At 42.5% G+C, this 27056-nt stretch overlaps 1 protein-coding gene across 6 annotated transcripts in view; it reads right to left on the reverse strand.

Annotated features, from left to right (window-relative positions):
• Nucleotides 1–23825, reverse strand: part of celf1 (cugbp, Elav-like family member 1) — a 40510-nt gene extending 16685 nt beyond the window's left edge. For all 6 annotated transcript variants that reach the window (XM_071544656.1, XM_071544655.1, XM_071544654.1 and 3 more), the window contains exons 1-5: nucleotides 23780–23825; nucleotides 9737–9862; nucleotides 2489–2676; nucleotides 2182–2264; nucleotides 1736–1784 (exon numbers count right to left, since the gene is read on the reverse strand). In XM_071544656.1, the coding sequence (XP_071400757.1) occupies nucleotides 1736–1784; nucleotides 2182–2264; nucleotides 2489–2676; nucleotides 9737–9840 (424 nt within the window). In that variant the 5' untranslated portion in view covers nucleotides 9841–9862; nucleotides 23780–23825. The remainder of the gene's footprint in view (nucleotides 1–1735; nucleotides 1785–2181; nucleotides 2265–2488; nucleotides 2677–9736; nucleotides 9863–23779) is intronic.
• Between the last annotated feature and the right edge of the window lie 3231 nt (nucleotides 23826–27056).

Here is a 27056-nt window from a genome sequence, read left to right on the forward strand (position 1 = left end):
AAAAGAAATTAATCCATGCCAGCATTTACTGTGTGTGCCTGGCTTGCTTTACATTTGTTTACATGGTCAGAAGTCATGGCAGAACACGGTAGATCTAGTGACAGTAGTGATGAAGATCGTTTTGGTGGTGATATACGGCTGTGTCTTTTGAACTGGAATATACAAACGAGGAGTTGGAACAGATGGAGGGCATTGCCAGGTCAGATGTCATGGCATCATCTCCTCAGCCAAGGACAGAAGGCGGCTGGTGGTGCTCTCAAACTATGTACACTGGAAAACCAAATAGCACAGAAAAGTATGGCACCGTTTCCCTGTGTTATAAGAATTTGTTCACATAAGCGATTCAGATTTATTTTATTTAAATTGTAAATTTCTATTATTCTGAATAATCTTACATTTTTAAAATAGCTGGTGATCACCTTTAATCAGATAGTGGCTTGAAGATGGCTCCCAAAATTGTGTTATATCAATAATGTTTTATACTATTAGTAATACCTCTATCCATTTGTGAAGTGAAAATGTTAAATTGAAAAGTAAACACTAACTACACAAAAAGCAAATTTAGATCCCCCACCCCACTAAAACCATTCTGCATCTTGACTTTTGTGAACAGTTCCAGTCCTATCGAACACTGGTGAAGGTGTACACATTAGGGGTGAAACGGTTCCCGGAAAAAATCCACCCACGGTTTGGTACGCGCATGCGTGTCACGGTTCATTTGGTTCTGTGTCCCCCACTCCCCATGTGCGTCCTATCTGCCTGGAGAGTATCTGTCCAATCAGTTGTCAGAATTACATATCAATCTACGATGACATCACAGCTGGAGCGAGTATGGAGCAAATTGTGGAATTTTAAGTTTCTTACTTTCAACCTCTTGTCAGATTGACTACATTGCTACTGCTCTGCTGGTCTGTGCATCGCCAAATGACAGACATGACGTGATGCGCACATTGGCGCATTAGAGATCGATTTGGATAAATTTCTATACATTGACCAACTTTTGATTTTGTGGCTTCCGTGCTATTGCCGCGGAGAGCCCGACGTCACTCTGTAGTCACACACGCAGCAAGAGGAGAGGAGGAGGAGAGCCGGTAGGACCAAAAGAACTTGCTCTTCCCGCAGCTTTTAAGCAATCGCTCAGTGCGAGTTCAGATAGGCACAGAGCAATAACCAAAACCTTGGGGGTAGTGATGCGCGGGTCAGGTTTTTTTCAACCCACGACGCCCGATCCAACACATCAACATCCGAACCCGCCCGTTCATTCTCAATATTATCTTCAATCGAAGATTTCAGTACATGATTTAAGTTGCATTTTATGTTGATGCCCTAGAGTAAAGCCACTGAAGGTTGCATTTTATGTTGCTTTATGTTGATGTTGGCCTACATATCCTACAATGCAGGGATATTTTATGTTATGTCCTCTTATGTTAAGAGGAGTATTTACTTTTGAAATAAAGTCGGTTGATTTTGTTATACTGGACTTAATCATTTTCAGTGTAAAAAGTTTTAATTCAGGCAAACTTAAGATTATTTAAATAAATACATTGTGTAAATTGCAATTTGCAATTGTATTTCCCCTCCCCAGTGCCCCAGATATATATACACACCGAACCGAAACGGTGACCCCTAAACCGTGATATGAACTGAACTGTGAGTTTTCTGAACCGTTACACCCCTAGTACACATGGTAGTATTAAAGGTGAGAGGATCAATGTAAATGGGACAAAATTCTCACCATTGGTTTTCTCGCTGTCAGCAGGCTTCATCTGGATAGGATGGTGCATCTGAACAAGACAACACATTAGCACTTCTAAAGTAACACTTTGCAAGTCAGTGTTGTGTGATGCATTACAGTAATAGGCAATCGAATGGTATCCCAGCACCATAGCTAGTCATTACTCAACTTGTATGAAAGTCACGACTTGTCATGATGCAAAAGGGCAGTAATGCCATCGTTTTTAAGGAGGTTTTGTATTAGAACCAGGTATGCTAGATGCCGTCTGACTCGCTATATGTCAACTCACCTATTTTGTATTTTTGCCTTTTTATTCTTTTAATCAGACACAATATATGGACGTTGACATTACCAGATAAATACAAAAAAGTATTATCTTTTACAACTAAGTAGGAGTATGAACCAGTGGTCCATTGAAAGGCCAGCTTTAGGAGGTTGCTACCTACCCCTGGCAGAATCTTCATGTTGTGAAGTGCATTCTGTGCTTCCAAAGCTGATTTGCGAGTGTAGTATGTTATAAAACAACAACCTGTGGGGGATGGACAGAGATACTGGTTATCACATATCTGACTCATCAAGTACTGATAGACTTTAAGTGCAGAAGATGTGTGTGTGTGGGCCTACACTTCTACATGACATGGAAGGTGATGATTGCAATGATTACATTGCCTCTACTGTCTGGCATCCTGTTCTTTTTTGTGATCGTACTATATCACCTCTTCTCTGTATGTGTGTCTGTCACTACAAGTTGACCTTTGCTCTGTGGTGGGTTCTGGCTGCGGTCTCGGAGGACGTTGATCTCGTAGACGGCTCCATAAGGCTCAAAGAGCTCACGAAGCTGCTCCTCTGCCCAGGAACGTGGGATCTGGCCCACAAACATCTTGATGGCATCCATGTCTGGTTGGTCCGGGTGGTCCAGGGACCCGTTCATCTTCTTTCCACTGGGAAGGGGAGGAGGAAGATGGAAGGAGGGAGACAAGGAGGAAAAGGGAGATAGAAAGGTGAATTAGATGTAGTAATAATCAAACATGTTGGTCTGGAGTGATTCCAGTTCCACCATGTCTGCAGCATGCTGTGTGTATTTGTTATGTGGCTGATGCTGAAATGATGACAACGTAAAAGAAATTAGTCAGAGAAAGAGGAAGAGAGAAAAGACTAGACAAGTATGGCTGCTATTGGTCATGCTCAGTTGAATACTGCATCTATAGCCATTGCTTCGATCTCTAAAAAGCTTAACTCGACACAGTCTAAGCCAAAGACATGCAAACTTTAGTGGATTACAAAGGTAATACTATGATCATTTATACAGGTTTTCAAAAAGAGAACAAGGCATGGCCATGAAACCACATGTGCATTAAGGTAGAATGGAAGTCTACCATCCACCATGTATAACTACGTAAACCACAGTGTGTAAGACCACAAATGCCTGAAAAGAACAAGACTAGGTTGACCTAGTGCAAGCAGGGCCATTGATGTCTCGCCTCCTCATGGCTTTCGCACCCTAGTATAACACGTGTGCTGTAGGCTAGTGCCCTCTGCGTTGTAGTGATATACTATATAAGTGGCACTTGGCACAATTTTAAAGGCCCATTCACATCTAGAACGATAACTATAAAGATAATTATAACTATAACAAGATTTAAATTGTTACAACTATAACTATTAGTGGATTAGCAGTAAAGCATGTTTACTGACTTGGACATACTCGCTAACTAGAGTATTTGCTAGTTATCTTGCTAACTAACAAAATTGACTGCATTTAATGGACTGCATATATATAGGCCTAGCGCTTTTATCCAAAGAGCTTTACAATATGCCTACATTCACCCATTCACACATACATTCATACACCGATGGCGGCAAGCTACCATGCAGGGTGCTGGCGTAACCATCGGGAGCAATTTGGGGTTCAGTGTCTTGCCCAAGGACACTTCGACATGCGGACTGGAGGAGCCGGGGATCGAACCAGCGACCTTCTGATCAGTGGACGACCAGCTCTACCTGCTGAGCCACAGCCGCTCCCAAAATAGCATCATGTCTTTGATCTGCCGAGGGCAAATGCATTATTATCCTATCTTTTTAATCGCTATGACCGGAAGGTAATGAGTAGCCTTTTGAAAACCGGTTTAGCCACAGTGAAGCTACAGGTGTTTCTCTCAGCATGGAGATTAGCCTCTTTGATCCACAGTAGATGTGGTGTTCAGAGTCAAAGAAATGACCAGCTTCACTTGGTGACTACCACTAGCTCTCTCAAAGCACAATATGAAAGCGCCGTAAAAGAGCATTATTGTTTCTGCCAGCTCCTCCCGCTTTTGCTACAATTCATGTTCCAAATGCTTCAGCTATGTCGTGATTTACTTTCGAGAGTGAGAAAAATAAAAACACGTTGGAAAAGTAATCATGCTCCATTTTTTCTCTGAATATTCAGCACCAATGATAGCATTGTAGTGTGAATGCTTGAGCAATAGTGTGTCGTTATAGTTTGTAGTTATCTTTATAGTTGTCGCACTAGGTGTGAATGGGCCTTCAGTGCAAACAACACAATATCACGTGTACCACCATAACTGTGAAGGTCTTGATGCCACTTCTCGCGCAACTTTCAACAATGGGTAGTCAGTCGGTTTGCTACTTCTACTCTTCTAGGCTGGTCCCAGAGGCCCGGCAAAAACAAGAGGTACTGGAGCTGCCTAATGTACCACCACAATCATCATGATATATTAAACATAAGTTATGGTAATGAGGCCATTAGTTAAGCCTATTTCTATGTCAACATACTTACAACATACATAAAAGTAAACAAAACAAAGCATGTAACACAAAACAGCAGTTGAAAATGACAATGAGATAAGAAAGCAAATAAGATTAAGAGAAACATGATGTTGCACAAAGATGAGATTTCGGCCAACTAGGCCTGTGTCGGCATCCACAAAAGCTAGGGCCAGCAACCACATTCACTGGCAGGTAAAATCACTGCATGTAACAGGAGTCTGCAAGAGAGGAAAGATAAACATCCATACTAAGCACGATCCACACACTTTGAGAAGACATATTAAACCACGCACACACTAATACAGACAAAATGGCGCAGACCAGACCAGACAGACCAGAAGGCAGCCCTAGACTAGGTTCCCAACAGCTAGTTCCTATATTAATGATGTCTAAACTAAAGTAAGAGAGGAGATTGTGTCAGTACCTAGCTGGACAGGGCTAGGGTTGGTTATATGACAGTGAGAATAGATAGGTTTTGAGTTTGGATTTGAAGATTTCCAAAAAGTTAGCAACCTAAATCGCAAGAAGAAGTTGATTCCAAAGATTGGGAGCTCGACAGGACAACATGCTGCTGCCTGCTGATTTCTTCTTGATTCCCGGGACAGTAAGATAACCAGCGTCCTGTGATCAGACGGCAAAAGGGGGTACGTAAGGGACATTAAGGTCAGATAAATATGATGGTGCGAGCCTGTGTAGCTTTATACGTTAGCAGCCGCACTTAGAAGTCAGATCTGGCTTGAATTGGGAGTCAGTGAAGACAGGTCAAAATGGGTGTAATGTGATAGAATTTTCATGTTTTAGTTAATATTCTAGCAGCAGCGTTTTGTACAGGTGGAAGGGGTTTTTTTTGGTCACATGGGTGAAAGTGTGCCGCATGGAGTTAGATTACAGACTCTCAATCGGGAGACCTCTGGTCGATTCCTGGCAGGACGCTTCCACAAAATGTGTGGAAGCGTGTGTGTGTGTGTGTGTGTGTCAGGGCTGTTAGACTCTTAGCCTTGTTAATACTAGAGTTCAGTAAGCCAAGAAACAGGACATTACAGTAATCGAGTCTTGACAAAACTAATGCATGTACAAGAGTTTCAACATCGGCCATAATTAAATTTTTTGCAATGTTGCAAAGGTGCTAAAAGATAACTTTGTGATATCTTTGATATGTGAGTCTATGATATCAAAGTTTAAACTGTCCCAACTTAAAATGACAATCAGATTCTACAACTCTTTTAGTGAAACTCACATTGGGAGACCAATGTGAACACCAGCAGCCAACATCTCCCTACCAGTCACAGCTTGTTAAACAGAGCTCTGCAACATTTCCTGTAAATTCAACTCAACCTGAACATCTTCAGCACAAAGTAACTGAATAGTTGCCATGTGGCCTACACCTAACTTTCAATCTCACTGTGTACCTTCAGCAAAGGGACAATTTAAGCGTTTTGAACAAGGTTCACATCACACTTTTTTAAATGGCTGGCTCTCAAACAGATAAATCTACTTTCTACTGTTTAACCAGCACAAACACAAGTGACAAGTATTGCACATGAGTGCAGGCTAAACTCAACTCCAACATTGTGTACTGTGCCAGGAAGGTAAACAGTGGTCTAGACCAGGTCAGGCCAACTCAAAACAGGCCAAATTCATTAATGATAGTTTACCTCTTGTTTTAGGTATGTCATTGCACAAATATAATAATTAAATAAGTATTAGAATTAAACCATAAGACCCATTTCAGACAGAATCTGACTATACACATGAACAACACTAATACATGCGTCGGCAGTCTGTGGACATAATAAACTCCAGACAAAAAATGAATGATCAAGAATGGGGCAGCTGTCAAGCTTAGGCCAGTGGCAACCATGACACTCTGCAACAGAGCTGCTCATCATTAATTCACTCTACTCTAGATCAAATGGTTACAAACTCACAGTAAAGCCCTGATAACCTATCAATTGTGAGCCTGACACTGTCCAATCAATTTGACTCCCAGAAATGCAGGACAACAAGATGCAATACTCACAACAAAGATTCACCCAAAAGAGCTACTTACACAGGACTAGAATTCAAAGAGCAATGGTCAACCATCATCTCGGGTAGAAAATCCAGTTTAAAAGACGCCATGATGGTCAGGTACGCTTGTTTAGTTGTTAGACAATTATGTTGAACAGACAACGGTGATCAGACGGTGCTGGTAAACTCCAGATCATGCGCTTGTGAATAGGTCCGTCAAGAATGGAGCAGTGAGGCAGCGAACAGTGCACACAAGGCAGAGAAAGACACTGTAAACCAATAAACCAATCCACATGGAGAACACTCCAAAGAACCCTCACACATGGAAAACAAATGCAAACAAAATCTGACAAAAATGTTTTCTTTTGAGTGGAAAAAGAGTACAAGGTCACAGACAAAAAGTGACTAGCCGTTGGGTTGGGCCTCCAGGTTCTGAGACTGGGAGTAACAACTGCAATAGAGATCATGGAGAGAGCGGGACGATGGGATCACAGAGGGGCCAGTGGGAGCGGTGTCCATAGTGGGTCCCACAATGAAAGTGCTGATGGTTCAGCCTCTTTGTGAACGTTTCTCCTAGGCCAGCAGATCTCGCTGCAGTGTCAGATAAACGGGGTGTCAGATTGATGGTGATAAGGCCCAGTGGACAGGGGGAATGAATGGGGGAGTGAATGGCTCTCCACAGCCAGCGGCTAATCCCTGGACTAGCCAAACCAGGAGTTCACAATTAGGTTCCGGCCTGGGGGGGGCTACGTTAGCCCTGTTGTCCTACAGGCTGTACTGATCTGTGTGTGTGATTGTGTGTGTGGAAAATAAGTGGGAAGGGAGCCAATGTCAAATGACAGTGGCTGTGGCCTTTATGTATCCCAAACACACACGTAGGATGTGAGAGGAACTCCAGGCCATACAGTCCAGTGCAGAACAACAAGTGGGATATCCAGTATGAACAGGTAGGTATGAACAGAGCCCATCTCTGACTACCGGCCAGCTTGGTCTGCTTGTCACAACAACAACAGGCCAACTACCACCGGTCACTACTTCCGATACTACCGCCATTATGCCCACTGGTTATTACCACTGTTAACACAGTGACATCCCCTGCTCCCCTAAACAGGACAAGCTACAGGCTTAACAAGGCTAAGAGTCCAACAGCCCCGCGACGTTGAATTTTGTGGAAGCGGCTCTGCCGGGAATCAAACTCGGGTCTCTCACTTGAGAGCCTGCAGTCTGACTCCCTGCAGGCCATGTGACCCATAAAGTGGTGAACAGACCGACCGACTGACCATACCCTCCATAGAGCCCCTGCTGTTGCGGGGCTAAAAACGAGCAATTACATGATTGACATTACACTAAGGCAGTTTTGATATATTTATCATTTCACAGAGATGCCTGACAGAACTCATAACAGGTTATAGCAACCCTGAAAAAGGTAGAAGCCCACATTGATTTCATAACCAACGTGTCAAATAGCACAAGTAACTGCTACAACAAGAGAGGTATGAGGCCAAAGTAAGCCCTACTGATTTTATACTCTTCTGGATAAACCAGAGTGGTTCTTGGACTTCTAAGAGACTATGTGCCTGACTGACAGTGATCAATAGCCCAATGACAGAGTAAAGGATAACAGAGCAGACCAACAATGTGACATGACATTTATTATCTCTCTTCAGGGCAAGGAGTCAAGTGTCATTCAAACTATAGAATAAAGGAATATGTCTACTTTGGTGGTGTAAAAAGCTCAAATACTGTATATTGAGGAATGGGTATTTAAATTTAGGAACAGTACAGTTTAGGTTTGCTGAAGTTAATCAGGTCCAGCTAATTATATTGAACATACAATGATTATATGTAGAAGTATGGAATTTAATGCAAATTGATGATAGTATAAGGATGTGAAACGCATACCGTTCTGGAAAAACTAGTATTGTACAGTTTCTCAAATCTGGTATTGAAGTAATTTTTCAGTACGGGTACACTGTACAACACAATCAGTCTTTTTTGCAGAGTACATTTCATGCATGGATGGAGCTGCACCAGCTAACTCGCTGTGCGTTATATTGACATACAAGCTTCAGTGTTTCAACTCACATGAGGGTGAGTAGATAGTGACCAAATTTTTAAGTGAACTATTCCTTTAAGCATGGTCTTTTGTGCAAGACCTATATTTGTCTCAGGGTTTGATATCAAACCTGAACTGGAGGCACCCAGGACAGAAGCCAACTGACCTTTCATGAAAGAAGTTAGCTATATGTGCTTTCAGATCAACAGATACTGTACATACCATCATTATTCCATCATCCATGTTCAAATGCTTGTATTTTTTGCTAAATAGCCAAATTGCATGCCCCAGGACAAAAGGTTTGTGGATCTGATGTAGAATGTGGAAAATATGTGGAAAATAATTATGGACAGATTTCAATAACATATATATAATTTTCTATAACTTTTCCCAATCTGGATAAAATAACTTTGAAATTCCATGACTTTTTTCCATTTTCCACAACCACAGGAGTCCTGTAAGTTCTACAAACAAGCTCCACCTTGATTTTGTGTTGTAGTATGAAACCGTTCCAGCATTACTTCTCTGGTAATCTCCCAAATTCCCTCCTTTCCGTTTTCCATTTTGCAGAAATAGCAGAGAGAATGAGGACATCTGGGTTTAAGGCACCAATGTGAAATACCACAGAAACTTTACATTTTAGTTAAATTGTTGAGGAAAAAGTAAAACAATTTGTTATTGAGTAGCACTAAGTGCTTGAACCACTACTAAATCAGTAGCAAAACAATAGTGGTACCCACTAAAAAAATAGCTCAAACACTTTCCAGGCAGACCTTAGGGGTCTTTGAGGCAAATAATAAAAAATAACAATAAAAAAACACCACAAAAACAATAGAGAACGCCGAAGAATTAAAACAGATTTCATAAACTCTAAATACCACCTTGGAATGCTTCATTGAAAAAAAAAAAATACTGAAATGATGTAAGCATATAGTTTGGATTGCCAACCTTTTTTTTTCCTCTAAGGAAACATATATTACAGGCCTACACCAGAGGGAGGGAAACCAAGATAGGAGGACGGAAAGGAAGTGGTCAGTGGGTCCTGGCCTACATCATGCATGTGTTAAGAGGGGCTAAGGTAATGGATGGGAGTCAGTCAGTGGGTCCTTACCCCCTGCCCCCAGTGATAACAGGGGATAATATAGAGCAAGCCGAAGGGTTCTTACCCCCCCTGTGCCATGTTGGGGACTTCCGGGGCAGGGAAGGGGAGCTCGAGCTGCCCAGGCTGCTCTGGAGACGCGTACAGGGTTTCAGGGTCCAGGCTATCCATCCAGGGCTTTGCACTACCACTACTGAAATACAAATACATAGGACACATATACAGGGTACACACCAAACCAGGACCAAACACACAAAAGACAAAATGAAGACACACACAATAGATGTACATTGAACAGAGACACTGAACAAATGAATCAGTACCCCTAGCTACCATGGAAGACAGTAGGGGTGAAACGGTTCCCGGAAAAAATCCGAACTGTTCGGTTCGCCACCCACAGTTCAGGTTGCGCATGCGTGCCGCGGTTCATTCGGTTCTGTGTCTCCCCACTCCCCATGTGGGTCCGATCTCCCTGGAGAGTATCTGTCCAATCAGTTCTCAGATTACATGTCAATCTACGATGACATCACAGCTGGAGCGAATATGGAGCAAATTGTGGAATTTTAAGTTTCACTTTCAGGCTCTTGTCAGATTGACTACAATGCTACTGCTCTGCTGGTCTGTGAATCGCCAAATGACAGACATGACGTGATGCACACATTAGAGAGCATCACATTGACCAACTTTTGATTTTGTGGTTTCCGTGGCGATGCGCCGCAGAAGAGCCCGACGTCACTCAATCACACTGGCAGCACAGGAGAGGAGGAGGAGAGCCGGTAGGACCAAAACAACTTGCTCTTCCCGCAGCTTTTAAGCAATCTCTCAGTGCGAGTTCAGATAGGCACGGAGCAATAACCAAAACCTTGGGGGTAGTGATGCGCGGGTCAGGTTTTTTTTCAACCCCACCGTCTTTAGTTATTTGTTTGCACCGTTTAAAATGGGATTTTAATTGTTAATGGGATCCTTTATTGATAATAGCCTATATATTGAGAATATAAGAGAATACAAGAATAATACTTAATGTTGATGTTGGCCTACATAGCCTACAATGCAGGGATATTTTATGTTTTAATAACAAAGAGGAGTATTTTCTTTTGAAAAAAAAGTCTGTTGATTTATACTGGACTTTAATTTTCAGTGAAAAAAAGTTTTCATTCAGGCAAACTTTTTTTAAAATAAATACACTGCATAAATTGGAATTTGCAATTGTACTTCCCCTCCCCAGTGCACCAGATATACTGTATATACCGAACCGAAGCGAAAACGTGACCCCAAAACCGTGATATGAACCGAACCGTGAGTTTTCTGAACCGTTACACCCCTAGAAGACAGACAAGCACAATTTGACTGGCGAGTGAGGAACATGCACAAGATGGATGAAAAATACAACTGAGATGATAAGGACAATGGGCCTATTCAGTATCAGTGCAGTTTATTAGCTATAGATGAAGGGCATCTATCAAAAGGATTAGGGGAATAATAGGAGAGACTGCGCTGTCAGGTGTCCAGTCATCAGCGGAGTTGGACACTGGTTTGATTCAAGCAGCGTCTCCATGAGATGGTAAGTTCAGACCTTAATAATGTTGGCCAATGGCCTTCCATACTAAGAGTTGGTCATCAGCCTTGTGGTCCATTTAATTTCTATTCAGTCATTTGTGGTCACTACTACTACTACTAACCCTAACCCTACTCCTTACCAGCAGCACCCTGGTCAAAACGCATGACCACACTGCTGTTCTACATCACAAATGGGTCTCTCCTGGCCAGCAGGAAACCACATTTAGGAGGTTAAGGTTGTTGTCACAGATGAATCGAATGCTTTGGAGTGGTATTGTTTGCGATATAAATAGGGAAATGCTTTTGAAGACTGTGCTTTGATGTGCACATGTAGCCTACAGTCTATTGCTCCTATGATGTCTGGCAGGCCAACAATAGCATGGAAATCTCACATTTGAGTCTGCTCTACTGCAGAATATGGGAATTTGATATATTATGGTCCTTAAGGCTGCTCCAATAACAGCAAATGCGTCATTCTCTGGGTTGGCTGCGTGCTTGTGCGTCTTTATATCATAATCAATCACTTTATCGGTCTAATAAAATAATGGTAGAAATTATGGTTGGCCTGGCTTCTCCTTGAGTTCGGTGGACTAGTCTTGATTTGTATCATAATCAATCACTTAGATCAATTAGCTAAACATGTTTCCAAATGAATAGAGTTCCTTTGAACTTGTTCATATAGGCCTAACTTTGTTAATATGCTTATTATGAGTAGGTTTACAAATGGATTGAAACACGTTTTGTTGTTAATATGAGGTCTGTAATTACTTAAGTGACTATGCATAAAGAATAAAACTTTATAAGTAGAAATCTCTTTAGTTTATCTGCCCTCATGGATGTTTCCAACCACATATAGACTTTGATCATACCAAAGAAACAAACTGATGAATGTCAAAGTGTTTGTGTAAACATTCGTAAGTACACTAAGATCAAATCTGATCATACACACATTGAATGAGGCCCAATGACTTCAACAGCAACATTGATTATATGGAGGCAGTAGCCTCAATTTTGAACATTAAGACAACAGATGACATTACAACAGCTAAGCAGATATACTCTGTTTATGACTAGCTAATGACTGCTCACGGGCCACCAAATTGAGGGGTTCAACTGCTTTGCTCGAGGGCACATCAGCAGCTCTGGTTGAGGGGGGGGGGGGGGGTTCCTCATCCACTTTCCCACCAAGATTTTGGATGTTTCACAGAAATGGTACTGCTGACAAAAGCAGACATTCAGACAGCTTCATACATGAAAAGAAGCTGGGATATTCTTCAAAGCTTCACTTTTTTAATGTGAATAGAGGTGTGAATTTAATACGGTATGCCACAGTGGCATGCATACAGCAGGCGACACTCTATGTCGTGATCAACAATCACAACTACAACTGAAAAAAAAAAATCCCTTTGTTGACTGGTTGATTGGCATGATATTTCCCAATCTAGATTTCTTAATCATGCATTTATAGTATTTTGTGTCTCCACCAAAAATGAAAATAAATAAATAAAATAAATGATATACTGTATGTATGCACACACATACACACACAGATATATATATATATATATGTCAGGACTCTAGAGTGCCACTTAATTTTTTCCATTGGTCAGTTTTTTGGCAGTGACCGAATTACATTGGTACTAGCAAATACCAAAAAATGCTGAGACATTTGGTGCCAAAGTTCGATACCTAAATAGTTAATCTAACCCTGCCGCTGCTGCAGTTCTGCTTAAGGAACCTACAAAATGTCCCAGAGACGATCCAAAGTCTGGCTTCATTTCACCAAAATTGATGGCAATATCTCAAGGTACATGGTCTAAAAAACCAGTGCAAGGTCCAGTAACAAAGAGTTGTACCATATTTGATTGCATGAAGAAGAGTGCTGGTGGAACACAGCCAAGTGTCGCCTCATCATAATCCTCTCAGCCTTCTGTTACTGTCTACACAAGCTTCACCACCGCTTTCCCCGACCTCAATGTCGTCCATGACTGATGAAGACGAAGCTGTGGCTAGGACATCTTCAGCAGGTAGCAAACGTTAACATAAGGCTAACTTGCTACCTAGCTAGTAGCTACTTTGATTGGTGGCTCACTCTTTCATTTTTATTTCATTTATTTATTTTTAACCAGGGACAGTGCACATTAATCGACCCGAGGGTAAATTTGCCAGTGTTAGCCAACTCGCTAATTTTCAGCTGTAGTCCCTGTGGCCAGATGTTATAACCAGAAACTGTGGAAACGTCTGGACCCATGGTGTAGATAACATTTGCATGTACATGTATCCTAGTTTAGCCAACATTAAATTAAATCGTATGGTGCCTAACAGGATTAACACTCGTTTGACTCAGATTGACAATATGAAAAACGTTGTTGAAATGTGCTCTCTCTATGGCTAATAGCTATAATTTTTCATATTTAAAGGTATTTTTGCTGCCACCCACACCCTTGTTAGAACTATTCCTGCAGACATCACACCATTCACACTGGCAGAAGAATCCAAAATGTCGAAGGAAAGGAGAAATCAATGTCACAGGGCTGTGACAACCTAAATCATGAAAGGGTTGCTACCATTTTCGACCATGGAGGCTCCATGGTTTAGGTAAGTAGTGAAGAAACAACTTTAGGAGGTTGATGTTAAGGTAGTCTATAGCTAATAATGTATGACTTTAATAATAATGCTCCATACTGTAGCGGTTTGAGTAATTTTAAAGCCCCTATGTGTAGGATTAGAAAATTGATGATATTGGCTACTCCTAGTGGTAGTGCCAAAAAAATACATTGTTGCAAACGTCTTTGCGACATCTTTGCGACACCCCCTCCATACAGCTGGAATGTGTTAAAGTACTGCTGCTAACTGTAGCTCAAGCATTAGTTTCTATGTTATTCCTAATGACAGCATTGTACTATTAAGTAGTTTGTTATTGTGAGAATTCGGGTTAACAGATGTTTGGGGGATTGCTGTTGTTGTGAACATAGCCTATCCAACATTTTACTGTTCTGATGCTATGAGCTGCAGCTAATGGAAAATGCTACCGCTAACGAACCAGACTAAACACAAGCAACATGGAGTATGAAGTTGTACTAAATGTGTCAATTACAGCCAATCAAGGTGGCAGAAGCCAGGACACATGCACCCAACACAACTGAGGCAACCAGACAGCAAATGCAGACTATAAACGGCCAATCTACTCACTTGCCAATGCAAGATGCATGATGGTTTCTTGAGTCACCATGATAGAGACGTGAGCCATATTGCTGGGTGACAAGATAAGTGGGTGTTCGGAGGTAGGTGAGAAGAGGCAGGATGATGGATAATGTATCGTGATGGCTAGTGACATATACTAGGAGATGGCCAAACTCCCCTCTCCTTAGAGACAGCCGGCCGAAGGGTAAGGCGTTACGCATCTCAAATTCATCCAATATGCGTTCATGAGCATCTTCCTGACTTGTAGGATATGACTCTCAATCAGAGGGGGTATGTTGTCCTCATTTTGATTCTTTCCCTTCATAGAGAAGCTGCAGTGGGAGGCATGGTTCAGGTCAGGAAAACCCAGTAAGTCTTCATCCTCTTGTCTCCTCCTCAAATATGTCCCACAAGCACCTGCAGTGCTGTTCCTCCACATCTTGGACAGTTGAATAGCAAGGTTTAAGGCAAGAGATGTGCACAATGCGCCTATCGTCTCCTCTATCCTCCAGAACTACCTCATAGTTCAAATGGCCAATCTGCCTAACCACTCCTTGCCATTTAGGTGCCAGATTGGCAGCAAAATATTTTTTGGCTTTGGAGAAGGAATGAGTATGCAGCCAGAGAGCCAGATGAGCCTGTTCCTCCAAGTCCATATGTCGTGGATGTTTGTTGTAGTTCCTATTCTGTCAGTGTCATGCCAGGGAAAGGGTTGATAATTTACTTGTGGTGGTGTTTGTTTAGGATTACTTGTCCTTACCTACAGTGAGAGCGGTGTGTCCAGTGGAATCCAACTGGTAATCAGGGGAAATATGTAATGAAGTTTCTGCACTGCACTCATGTTAACTTCCTGAGTGTTGAGCAGTGTTATAAATGTCCGATAAAAAAGTATCAAGTAGGGATGCACCGATACCATTTTTTCAGAACCGATCCGAGTACCGATCCAAGTACTTTTCAATTAATGGTCATTGATGCTATCTAGTGGCACTATATAGAGAACAGATAAAGAATAACGCCGATATGCCTAATAAAACAGCCTATAGCCAAGACATCTTCTAAAAAAAAGGTAGGCTACTACTAACAATATTAAATGATGTGGACTAATAAAACAAGTTATGGGCCATGACCTACTTGAATGTGAGGAAACGGTTCTTTGCTAACAGCAGCATTTCACATTTCACACAGCTACTTGGCTGCACCCCTTTTGAAAAAATAAGATGATCGAAAAAATAATAGCCAGAATAACATAGGCTAGAGGTTATAGTGTTTCCAACTCGTCAGTCGGATTCTGCTCTTCTCCGCTATGAGGCTGAACTGAATATTCTCTCTCCTACAACTTCGAATTGGCTCATAAAGTCGCTTATTTAACAAATTTTATTTCCTTATGCAAGGGACTGATCATTAAATATGAAATTCTATACAGGCAACAGCTGTGGGCAATTTGTGTCATGAAAAGACACAATGGGCACAGCTGTGGCATTTCCTAGTATTTAAACATGTAAGCTGCGCTGTAGCGTCAGTGGAAGCGTCAGCCCTTGTATGTCAGTCCTTGTGTGAAGACCTAATTGGGTAAAGACCTTCGCGTCTACCTGTGCGAGTCCACTGAGCAAGGACACTGATAAGTTACTCTTATTCACTCTCTTGGCCTGCCTTCTCACTCACCATGTGCTACCAATATATCCCTGTCATCCAGGGTAACCTAAAAAAACGCATCGGTCATAAAAGACAGCGCAATCCTGTGAACCTCTACTCAGAAAAGCCTCATCTACTTCCTCCGCTTTTTCCTTTGGCTTATGGAATCCTCAGTCTGCTGTAAATAAAACAGAATTTATCCAAGCACTTGCAAACCTATCCGACATTCAGATACTAGCCCTGACCAAAACCTGGATCCATCCAGAAAACACAGTCACACCAGCTGCGCTTTCAGCTGACTCTACTTTCTCCCACACACCTCGTTCCGTTGGGCGTGGAGGTGGTATGGGCCCCTCATTTCCAAAGACTGGACATTTACTAAGCTTTCTCCTCTAAGCAATAACCAGGGATGGGTATAGAGAACCGGTACTAAATTGGTACCGGTTCCTGACTGGTCAGTACCGAAATATTGATAAGCTCCTGGACAAACGGTGCTGCTATCGGTATTTATGTAACATTAATTCATTCTAACCGTCCCCTAATGATCATGAAGCTGCCGGCGTCAGGCGATTACGTTTGACATTGCGCAACTGCATGTTTACGTTCTGTGCTCTCCAGTCATGGCCGACAGAGCAAAACGTTCAAAAGTGTGGGCTCACTTTACTAAATTGAATGAAAATGCAGCTAAATGCAATATATGTACAAAGGTAGTTGTGTGTAAAGGGAGTAGAACCAGCAACCTCATGAAACACTTACAAATCCAACATTCTATAAATCTGAAGCAGTGCAGCATGATTGACTGCTTTAGCAAAGCGGCTGCTGCACATAACATTACGTCCTCAGTGCAGCCTCCCGGCTCCAATGCTGATGGGATTTGCCAAACTAAAAATGCGACTGTCTCGACCTCATCAAGTCAAGGTAACACTCGTTATCGTTATAAAAATAAGTCTGTAGTTATTAACTCAGGACACAGTTAGCATCGGTTTTAAGCACTTCTAATTTATGTTCCTGAATAATCCCATAGACAACGTCAGTCAAGCAGCAGCCACAGCTTCATCAGTGGATAGCAGAAGTCAGACACCCAAGTCCAACCCATCCTCCATTGCTAGACGAGGGAAAATAACACAGGAAAAACAGCAGAATGTCACAGGGCTGTCGCCAAGTTTATTATGAAAGATTTACAGCCCTTCACTACAGTGGAGTCCAGTTGGTTTAGGCATGCTCGGTAGCCAATAGCTAGCATAGCATAAATCGCTAACTGCTAGGTAGCCTAAGTTTGAACTTAGTGCGAGCTGTCCTGACAACCAGAGATAACTAATTTTGTATTGCTTATGGTTGTTAATATTTTCCTGTAGGGAGATGACCACAGCCCTTAAAGTGTAACTTCGGTATTTTTCAACCTGGACCCTATTTTCCCAACTTTTTGTGTCTAAGTAACTAATGGGGACAACAATTTTTGAAATTGGTCCAGCGCTTCAGCCGGCAGCCGCGAAACTGTCAATGTACGTCCACTAAAAGTGCTTGTTTTTGCCACTGACAGGCTCAGACTGTTATTATAAGTGTCTGACAACATTATGGAAAGGACCCTACAGAGAAATTAAACATTTTTCTTTACCTTTCGCTTGATCTGGTCTGTTTGTTATTGTGTATAACCAAGTCTTATAGGCTTATAGCCTATTTCACAGTAAAGCCTACACTTAAAAAACACAAACCACCAGCCTATAGAAAGAGTAAACTACACTGCACCATGTATTTACCAAGCTGCACCAACTATGTGTCCAAGTCTGACTTTGGCTCCGTTAATTCACCGTTTTTAACCGAGACCGGGGCCAAGAAGTCGGTCCAACTCTCTACACAAAACCACGACACAACATTAAGGGACCATAACAGCCATCCAGCGGGGAGATTACCGGACTATGAAGGCTACTGTTACTTTCCCTGAGCCCCGGCAGCAGTGTCCTCCACCAGGGAAATGGTCCCTTTACCAGGCGAGCTGTCCTGTCACCGTCCTGCTTTTTCAGAGACCCGACTCTCCCACCCTCATCGGAGCGGATCTTCAATCCCAATAATGATTGTTTTCTGTATGGTGGCGCGGTTTATGGCGGTCCCGGTCCGCGTTATCACGCCCAAGCGTTTGCCGGAGCCCTTCGGACTTTCCACGGCAGCCCCTCCGTGCCCAAGCCGCCCTCCCCACTCCTCTCCCCGGTGGGGTGGAACGGGATCTTACCGTCGGGTTTTGACCCGTTCTTTGAGGCGACTGAGGGAGGGGGTCCCGAAACAGAGAGCACACCGGAGAGCTGCCGGGCACACGAGGCGAACCGGTCCCGGTGGAGAGACTGTCACAGCGGGGAGAGGAGCGAACAGAGGCCGGGGTCAGAGCATCTCAAGGCGGGGAAGGAGGATGAGGAGGACGCGGCCTTATCCAGCAGCACCGGAGAGGACAGTAATGGGCCGAGTAGGTGGAAGGCATACAGATTGTCTAAATAAATAAGTATAATAAATAAATATATCATTGTATATAGATTATAATAGGAGATTGACTTGGTTACACACAATAACAAACAGACCGGATCAAGCCAAAGGTAAAGACAAGCGTTTTATTTCTCTGTAGGGTCCTTTCCATAATGTTGTCAGACACTTATAATAACAATCTGAGCCTGTCAGTGGCAAAAACAAGCACTTTTAGTGGACATACATTGACGATTCGCATTTGCCCAGTCGGATTACATTGCAGCCTGTTTCGCGGCTGCCGGCTGAAGCGATCTCGCTCAATACTGGACCAATTTCAAAAATTGTTGTCCCCATTAGTTACTTAGACACAAAAAGTTGGGAAAATAGGGTCCAGGTTGAAAAATACCGGAGTTACCCTTTAACCCCAGTTACCACCCCCCTTCCTGAGGCACATTATCAAACACGCTCATACCTGCTTGGTATGAAGTTGAGAAGAGAAACATCATCGGTGAGCTTGCCAATGTAAAAAAGTAATAATAAAATAACTGTTGAATCTTTTCACATCTTTTCATGTCATGTCTTTATTTTTTGAACCAAATTATGGAGAGTAGTATCAATAAGAGTATCGATAAGTATCGGTATCGATAAGCAGTATCAGTATCGATATCAATAAAATCCTAACGATACCCATCCCTAGCAATAACTCCTCCTTTGAATACCATGCAATCATGGTTACTGCTCCTGTTATTTGTGGTTGTCATATATCGCCCACCAGGGCTACTGGGGAACTTTGTAGTTGAACTGGACATGCTATTCTCAGCCATTCCTGAAGATGGCACCCCACTAATTGTCATGGGGGACATGAATATCCATCTTGACAAACCCCAAGGGGTTGACTTCCTTTCACTTCTGTCCTCATTTGACCTCAAACAGGTCTCCACCCCTCCCACGCACAAAGCGGGCAATACACTCGATCTGATTGTGACTCAAAACTGCTCCATGGCAAATCTGACTGCCACCCCCTTGCATCTGTCAGACCACTTCTTTAGTCAATTCAGTTTCCTTACCGGAACATCCTCATGTTCTGCCGCAAATGGTCTCCTTCCGACGAAACCTCCCGTCCCTCACACCGGCTCAGCTCTCCAAAGAGGTCTCGGCTACCATGCCTCCTCATAATGAATTCTCCTCACTCCACGTCAATGAGGCTACAGACACACTCTGCTCCTCGCTAGCTGCCTCTCTAAACAATCTCTGCCCACTCTCATCCAAACCTGCTCGTAACACCTCCCCTAGTCCATGGCTCACCGGTGTCATCAGAGAGCAACGGGTGGGGCTCAGAGCAGCTGAGAGGAAATGGCGCAAATCCAGAGATCCCACTGACCTCAGTGACTATCAGTCTCTCTTATCAGCATTCTCCTCTCATTTAAAAAGTGCAAAGATCACTTATTATCAGGAGAAAATCAGCAGCGCCAAAAACACTCGGAAATTATTTTCAGCTTTTAACTCACTCTCACTCTCTTCGCATCCTTCTTTACTGATAAGGTTTCCGCCATCAGTAATCAGTTCTCTGAGCCTGATCAGCTCAGTCTGCCGCCTCCAGCTAACAGGGCCTCACTCCTCTCATTTTCCCATCTTACCGAGGAGCAAGTCTCCAACCTTCTGCTTGACTCTCGTCCCACTACCTGTCAGTTGGACTCCATACCCTCCAACCTCCTGCAGACCATTTCACCCACACTTATCCCTGCAGTGACGCACATCATCAACTCCTCACTTACAACGGGTGTGTTCCCCACTGCTTTTAAGCAAGCTCGGGTTACCCCGCTGCTAAAGAAACCTACGCTCAACCCATCTCAGGTTGAAAATTACAGGCCGGTTTCACTCCTCACCTTCTTTTCCAAGACTCTTGAGCGCACAGTCTTTAATCAAGTCTCTGAATTCCTTTCTGAGAACAACCTGTATGATCCTAACCAGTCTGGCTTCAAACGCGGACACTCCACTGAGAATGCGCTCTTGTCTGTAGTGGAAACACTGCGATCAGCTAGAGCTGCTGGTCAGTCCTCTGTTCTAATGCTGCTAGACCTATCAGCTGCCTTTGACACAGTTAACCACCAAATTCTCCTCTCTACACTCGCTGAGCTTGGCTTCTCAGGATCTGCTCTCCGCTAGTTTGAGTCCTACCTCTCAGGAAGATCCTTTAGAGTGTCTTGGAGAGGGGAAGTGTCTAAATCCCACTGCTTGTCCACAGGGGTACCTCAAGGGTCAGTGCTTGAACCTCTTCTCTTTTCAATATACACCACCTCACTTGGTGCAGTCATCCGCTGACATGGCTTCTCATAGCATTTATATGCTGACGACACCCAGCTCTTCTTATCGTTCCCGCCAGAAGATCCCACAGTCTCGGCAAAGATACTGGCATGCCTCGCCAATATCTCAGCATGGATGAAGCAACGGCACCTTCAGCTTAACCTTTCAAAGACTGAGCTCCTTGTCATCCCAGCCAGTCCCTCTGTACAACAACAGATCAGTATGCAGCTCGAATCAGCTCAGCTCATTCCCGCAAAGTCTGCCAGAAACTTGGGTGTCATGATTGATGACCAACTTACTTTTAAGGAGCATGTGGCTTCTGTTGCTTGGTCATGTTGATTTGCCCTGTACAACATCAGGAAGATCAGACCCTACCTGTCTGAACATGCAGCACAACTCCTGGTAAAGGCGCTTGTAATATCACGCCTTGACTACTGCAACTCCTTACTGGCAGGGCTCCCAGCATGTACGCTCAAACCTCTACAGATGATCCAGAACGCGGCAGCGCGTCTGGTCTTCAACCAGCCCAAAAGAGCAGGTCACTACACTGTTCATATCCCTCCACTGGCTCCCAGTTGCTGCCCCGCATCAAGTTCAAGTCAATGCTCGCCTACAAAGCAGCAACCAAAACGGCTCCTACCTACCGGAACTCCCTCATTCAGGTCTACGTTACCTCCCACCCACGACGCTCTGCCAAGGAGCGGCGCCTGGTGCTGCCACCACAAGGCCCTAAGTCTCTAGCCAGACTCTTCTCTTATGTGGTTCCTCGGTGGTGGAACAAGTTACCAAACTCCTTTCAATCCACAGAGTCCCTCTCAATCTTTAAGAAAATGCTAAAGACCCAGCTCTTTAGTGAACACCTTCTCACCTGATGGACTGTGTAATCTAAAAAAAATTTTATCTGCCTCTATGCACTCTATGCATTGCCTCATAGCACCTATGTCCTGTCGGACCAGAACTTTTTTATGGCACTCCTGACTAGATCCTTGCTTGTGTTGTATTACAATCTCATATGTACGCCGCTTTGGATAAAAGCGTCTTCCAAATGGGAAATTGTAAATTGTAAATAGCAGTAGCAAATCGCCGTTCCACCGCATCTAGCAAGATAGATTTCATTGTTTTCCTGCCGCTTTCAGTGGCGTTTTCCCGGCTTGCTGCGTTGCTTGGCTGGTGCTTAAGTTAAGTCTCACTAGCTTGTTTAGCTGTGGTGAACTCTTTGTGCTCCTTATGGTGCAAAGCCTTCAGATGTTTTATGAGGATTGTTGATTTTTCTATCCCACCGACAATAGGCCTATTGTTCATTACGCATGTCATTAAGTATTGGTATCGGAACAACTTCATCTTCCGATCCGAGTATGGGTACTTTGTGGCCGGATCGGAGCCGATACCGATACTACAGATAGTATCAGTGCACCTCTAGTATCAAGTTACTCTTTGCAAATACTGTTACTAACACAGTAGAGTTTGGAGCAAATTGTGGAATTTTAAGTTTCACTTTCATTTTCACAACCAGAGGGTCTGTCGGATTGAGTACAATGCTACTGGTCTACTGGTCTGCACTGCCAAATGACACACATGATCTGATGTACACATTAGGCGCACCATTAGAGATAAATTTAGATCAATTTCTATACATTGACCAATATTTAATTGGCCGCCAATGTTATGGCGGTGCGCCATAGATGAGCCTATGTATGGGAAACACTGAGATGTTCACCATGGTATTTGTTCCTGATATTCTCTGGCTTTCATTTCCACATAAGACATACTCCAGCTTTTCTCCTTGATAGTGGGCTGGATCAGAACCAGGTTATTTTAACCTGTTCTCCAGCTTGAAATATTTACATACGAATTGACGCTGGGTCTGCCCTGGCTTTTGTCCGGGTTAGATGCTCTGTGTAAAGACGACTTTATGTAACATATATCAAATAAAAAATTACGAGTAAACACTACAAAATATTTTCTCAATTTAAAGATGAAAAATGTGCATAAAATGCCCCAACATTGCACTGCCTAAATGCTGTGGCAGCTCAGCTGAAACAATAGCTGAGGTCAGTAAAAGTAGGCCTGTCTGATCAAATCATATAGATTTAGCTTCCAAAAAGTCTGTCAGTCTTTTACTTGAATGGTCCATTTTTGACAATTAGGCCTGCAGCAGAAAAAACATGCTCAGCAGGCACTGGGGTAGCAGGCAGCACAAATAACGCCAGGTCAACTGATGTAGCTTCTCTCATTCCACCACACTAGCGGATCCTCGCTAATGGGGAGACAAGACTTGTTTGTGAAGTGTTCCAGTTTATCCTGCACCCTAGCTTCACCATGATCCTCTACCAAGAGACAAATATTGTTTGTATTTTTATCATGTTTAGGATGAATATAAACCATAACTTTTCAATGAACATTATATTTATGTATCTTTTAAATACAAAATCATAGTTTTATATCTCACAATGATGAGCCAGTTAGTTAGTCCTAGTTAGTTTTAATGATTAGTGTATTTTGACGTTGACTAGCACGACACATTTAAATGACTAGTCAGTTAAACTCTCCCATCCTTAATTTAAAATGTTTTCACCACTTTGTTTCCATTGACTACGGAAAAGGCAAACGTGGTGTAATCATCATGTTCTAAATGAAAAGCGATCAAGTTGTTATAGCAGTCAAAGACCATCTTCAACTCTATGATTGGAGCTAAGCTACTGGGATTCTGGAGTAGGCTAGTTTTCTGGGATGCTAGCACAATTTCCTTCACAAGAAGTAAGTGGATGGTGCATGTGGATGTACCACCAGGGGAATAGACAAGAGACTAGAAGCTCAATTTAGAGCAAAAGAGGAAGACTGGGACTCACTACCAACACTGTCATTACAGTGTGTAAGTGTTAGAGAGAGGAAGATGAGGAGAAAGAAGTGGTAAAAGGAAATGAGTGAGACTTTGCATGGTGTGCAAATAGCTTGTTGTTTGTAGCCATGCTAGCCATCTTACCCTTTGTTCCGTTTGTCACAATTGAAACTATCTCCGTCCTTCTTCACTCTGTTAGGAAAACACAAATAGTAGGATGAAAATGTATGAAAATGACATTTAACTAATCCCTTAATCTTAGTTTTGCTAGTTCTGCTAACTGCAAAAATAAGAGCAATCAGGAAGAACTTCTGTATCAGTACTGTGGAGCATACCCCTTAAAAATCATGCAGAGCTGCAGAACTGCATCAGCTCATGTCCTGTTAAATTTTACCTTCAGAAGTGACCTACCACTGCTGTGTCATAAATAGCCAAATGGACAGAAGAAAATAATTCTGGAGACCAACCTAGTTAGTGTAATTGCTTTAATAAACAAGTACAGATCCCGTACAGGCCCACGGCGCGTGTGTTGAATTCCACTAGCTGCAGCCACACTGATCCGTCGGAAAACGGACAGAATTATTGGCGGATAGATTTCTGTCCATTGGGCTGTTTTGGAATGTCAACATGGTGGGAGAGGCAGAAATACAGGAGCCTAGCTTCGCTCATAACGGAGCTACTTCATAGAAACAAGTTAAATTCACTTGAACACATTGTTTTATCACTCACATTGGGTTGAACATTGGAAAGAATGTCTAGTTTCTTCTTTCATTTTCACAACCCAACCTGTCAGCTCCGTGGCTCAGATTAAACGGTCTGTGCTAGGGTTGGGCGATGTCTACCAAATTGGCATATGACGATGTCCACAGTGAAACATCGCGATGGACGATATCGTTGTTGTTTGGGGGGGGGGTGGGGGGGGGATTTCAATATGTGCAGTATACGAACAAGGAAAGATGTTCTTCCATATGTCTGTAATGAAACGGACAAGGCTCTCATGTGAGCTGCTCTGGTACTAAAATGTTTATATATACTTTCTTTTATACTTTTTACATGTAGCCTATGTTGGATATAAATTACTATTTCTATTTTTTGCACATTTGAGCCCACAACCCATCCTCATCTACTCACCCGGTCTTTCCTTACTTTTCCTCTCTATAGCCTATGCTTAAGCAACCTCATTAAGCAGATCATCTGATTATAAAAAAATATTTTAAATAATTGTCATAGTGATGTAACTGCATAACTGCAGCACTTTGCTTCATGTTTGTAGGCATAGTAGTCCAACTCCCACCTTTTTGAAATTTCGGTTCCTAGGAGAGAACGGGAGAGTAGTCCGTTGTGTCTGTCCGTCTCTGTTCATTTCAATCCATTTTCAATGAGAGCTGTCCGTTGTCTGGGCAGTGCTGATGACACGTCTGTCTCTGTCAGATTTCCATACGTTTTGACGGACGGATTCGTCACCGCAAATCAGAGGCGTTTTTTTTTAAATAGCATTGACATTCCAAAACAACCCAACGGACAGAAATCTATCCGTTAGTAATTCTGTCCGTTTTCTGACGGATCAGTGTGGCCGGATTTCGCTCTGTAGGTAAGTTTTAATCCTCAGTTTTGAGATACAAATAAAGACTCACCCCCTGATTTACTAAGGCAGGCGCAAACCAGGTAGATTTAAAAATAAATTTTATGTCTGCGCCTAAATTAAAACATGCTTTCACTGGGCAGTAAATAGTGTGATTAAATAAGCTGTTTTTCCTTTAGTAAATCAGGTGCAAGGAGCTATTAGGCCTATAATAATTAGAATAAACCCATCCTTCATTTTTGCGCTCTCTGGCTGACACTCCTTAAAAAACATATTCATCAGTTCTAAGGATAAATGTTTTGATAAAGTACTCCTATTGGCTTTTTACTCGCAAAGCTTTTATTGCACAGTAACGTCCCAGGGGGGTGGGGGGGTACGATGGTGCGATGTGGTTGATAACTGTCGGCCATCGGCGAAATTGCCGTACGTGTCGCAAAATGCTGCGAAACCTCCAATAGGATGTCATAGTGCGACTAAGGTGCATACATGTGTCTACAATGCACTTCAATAATGCGACTAAGATCGGAATAGTCCACATGTCTTAATTCGACTATTGCTTACTCAAACTATGACCTTATTCGGGTTAAGGTAATCAGAAAATGCTGTTTACATGGCAGTGTCTTATTCAGAGTATTGTCTTAATCGGGTTAATATCGGAATATTGCAGTCCATGTAAACTCAATGTATGAGACTGAATGTGGCATTTAGCCCATAGGTGACAGGCCATCTCTTAGTCAAAGACGCCCTCTAGATGCCATCTCACGAAGCGACATCTCACTAAGCGTTAGGCTACCTGACTGATTGTGTCCACACTGGTTCTGTTTTAATTGCGTTTTCAAAAGCGTGAAATCCTTAACAAAGCCTCAAAATACACAAGCAGAAATCATACACCATTGATATGGGTAAATAAGCCTAGTTCCTATGCAGGCTATTTATAATCAACACTAAAGTCATTGAATACTTTCGCCAGCCAAGCAAAAACGCCAATAGACCGCATCAGCATTACGGCTGAAGTCTGCAAGTCTGCACAGCAAATCTAATAACCTAATGTAGCCTACATAGGGGGAAAAAATCCATCTTTGTAATAAAATCAGTGTGTATTTATTTCTAAAATACAATGTATACAGGGGGAAATGGAAGCGTAGCCATTAGCCTACTTTATTAAATAAAATATTATAGACACAACGCCAAACGCACTTGAGTAAGCAAACGACAAAAAAAACAGTGCAATTAAATTATAAACAGTAACAAACTATAAGGTATTTAGAAAACATTGTGAATTTACTGCATGGAATTCCTGGAATGCGCTTTTACATACGCACTTATCAGGGCTCCAGACTAACCTTTTCAACTGGTGGCGCAATCCCAACATTTTGCAACACATTTTTGCTACAAACTGCAGTGGCCTATGTGTACATTTGTTATTAAAAGTACATAAAAAAGCTTTGAAAGCAGAAATAAGGTGCAACATTTTATTTAATAATAAAGTATATTTTTTTCTTTTGAGCATAAAGTGCATAACAACAACATATCAATGTGCAAACGGTATACACGGTTTACAACCAACACTGCTCCCAGTAGACCACACACACACCAACACTGACAATTTCACTCATGTGCAATATTGAATGTATACCAACTGTGCAATATCAATATTTCCTTACCTGCAATATTGTGATAATAATTGTTTACTTATTTATTATATGTTGCTTTTACTGATGCCTTGTTTTTACTCACTTGCTTTTGCACTATCCCCCTTTGCTGCTGTGACACCATAAATTTCCCCGTTGTGGGATTAATAAAGGATTATCTTATCTTATCTTGTATACAGTATTTTCC

The sequence above is a fragment of the Centroberyx affinis genome, unplaced genomic scaffold (assembly GCF_046629955.1).
Source record: "Centroberyx affinis isolate AG114_WGS23_722 - 3 ecotype Tasmania unplaced genomic scaffold, CSIRO-AGI_Caff_v1 ptg004626l_1, whole genome shotgun sequence".
NCBI lineage: Eukaryota > Metazoa > Chordata > Actinopteri > Beryciformes > Berycidae > Centroberyx > Centroberyx affinis.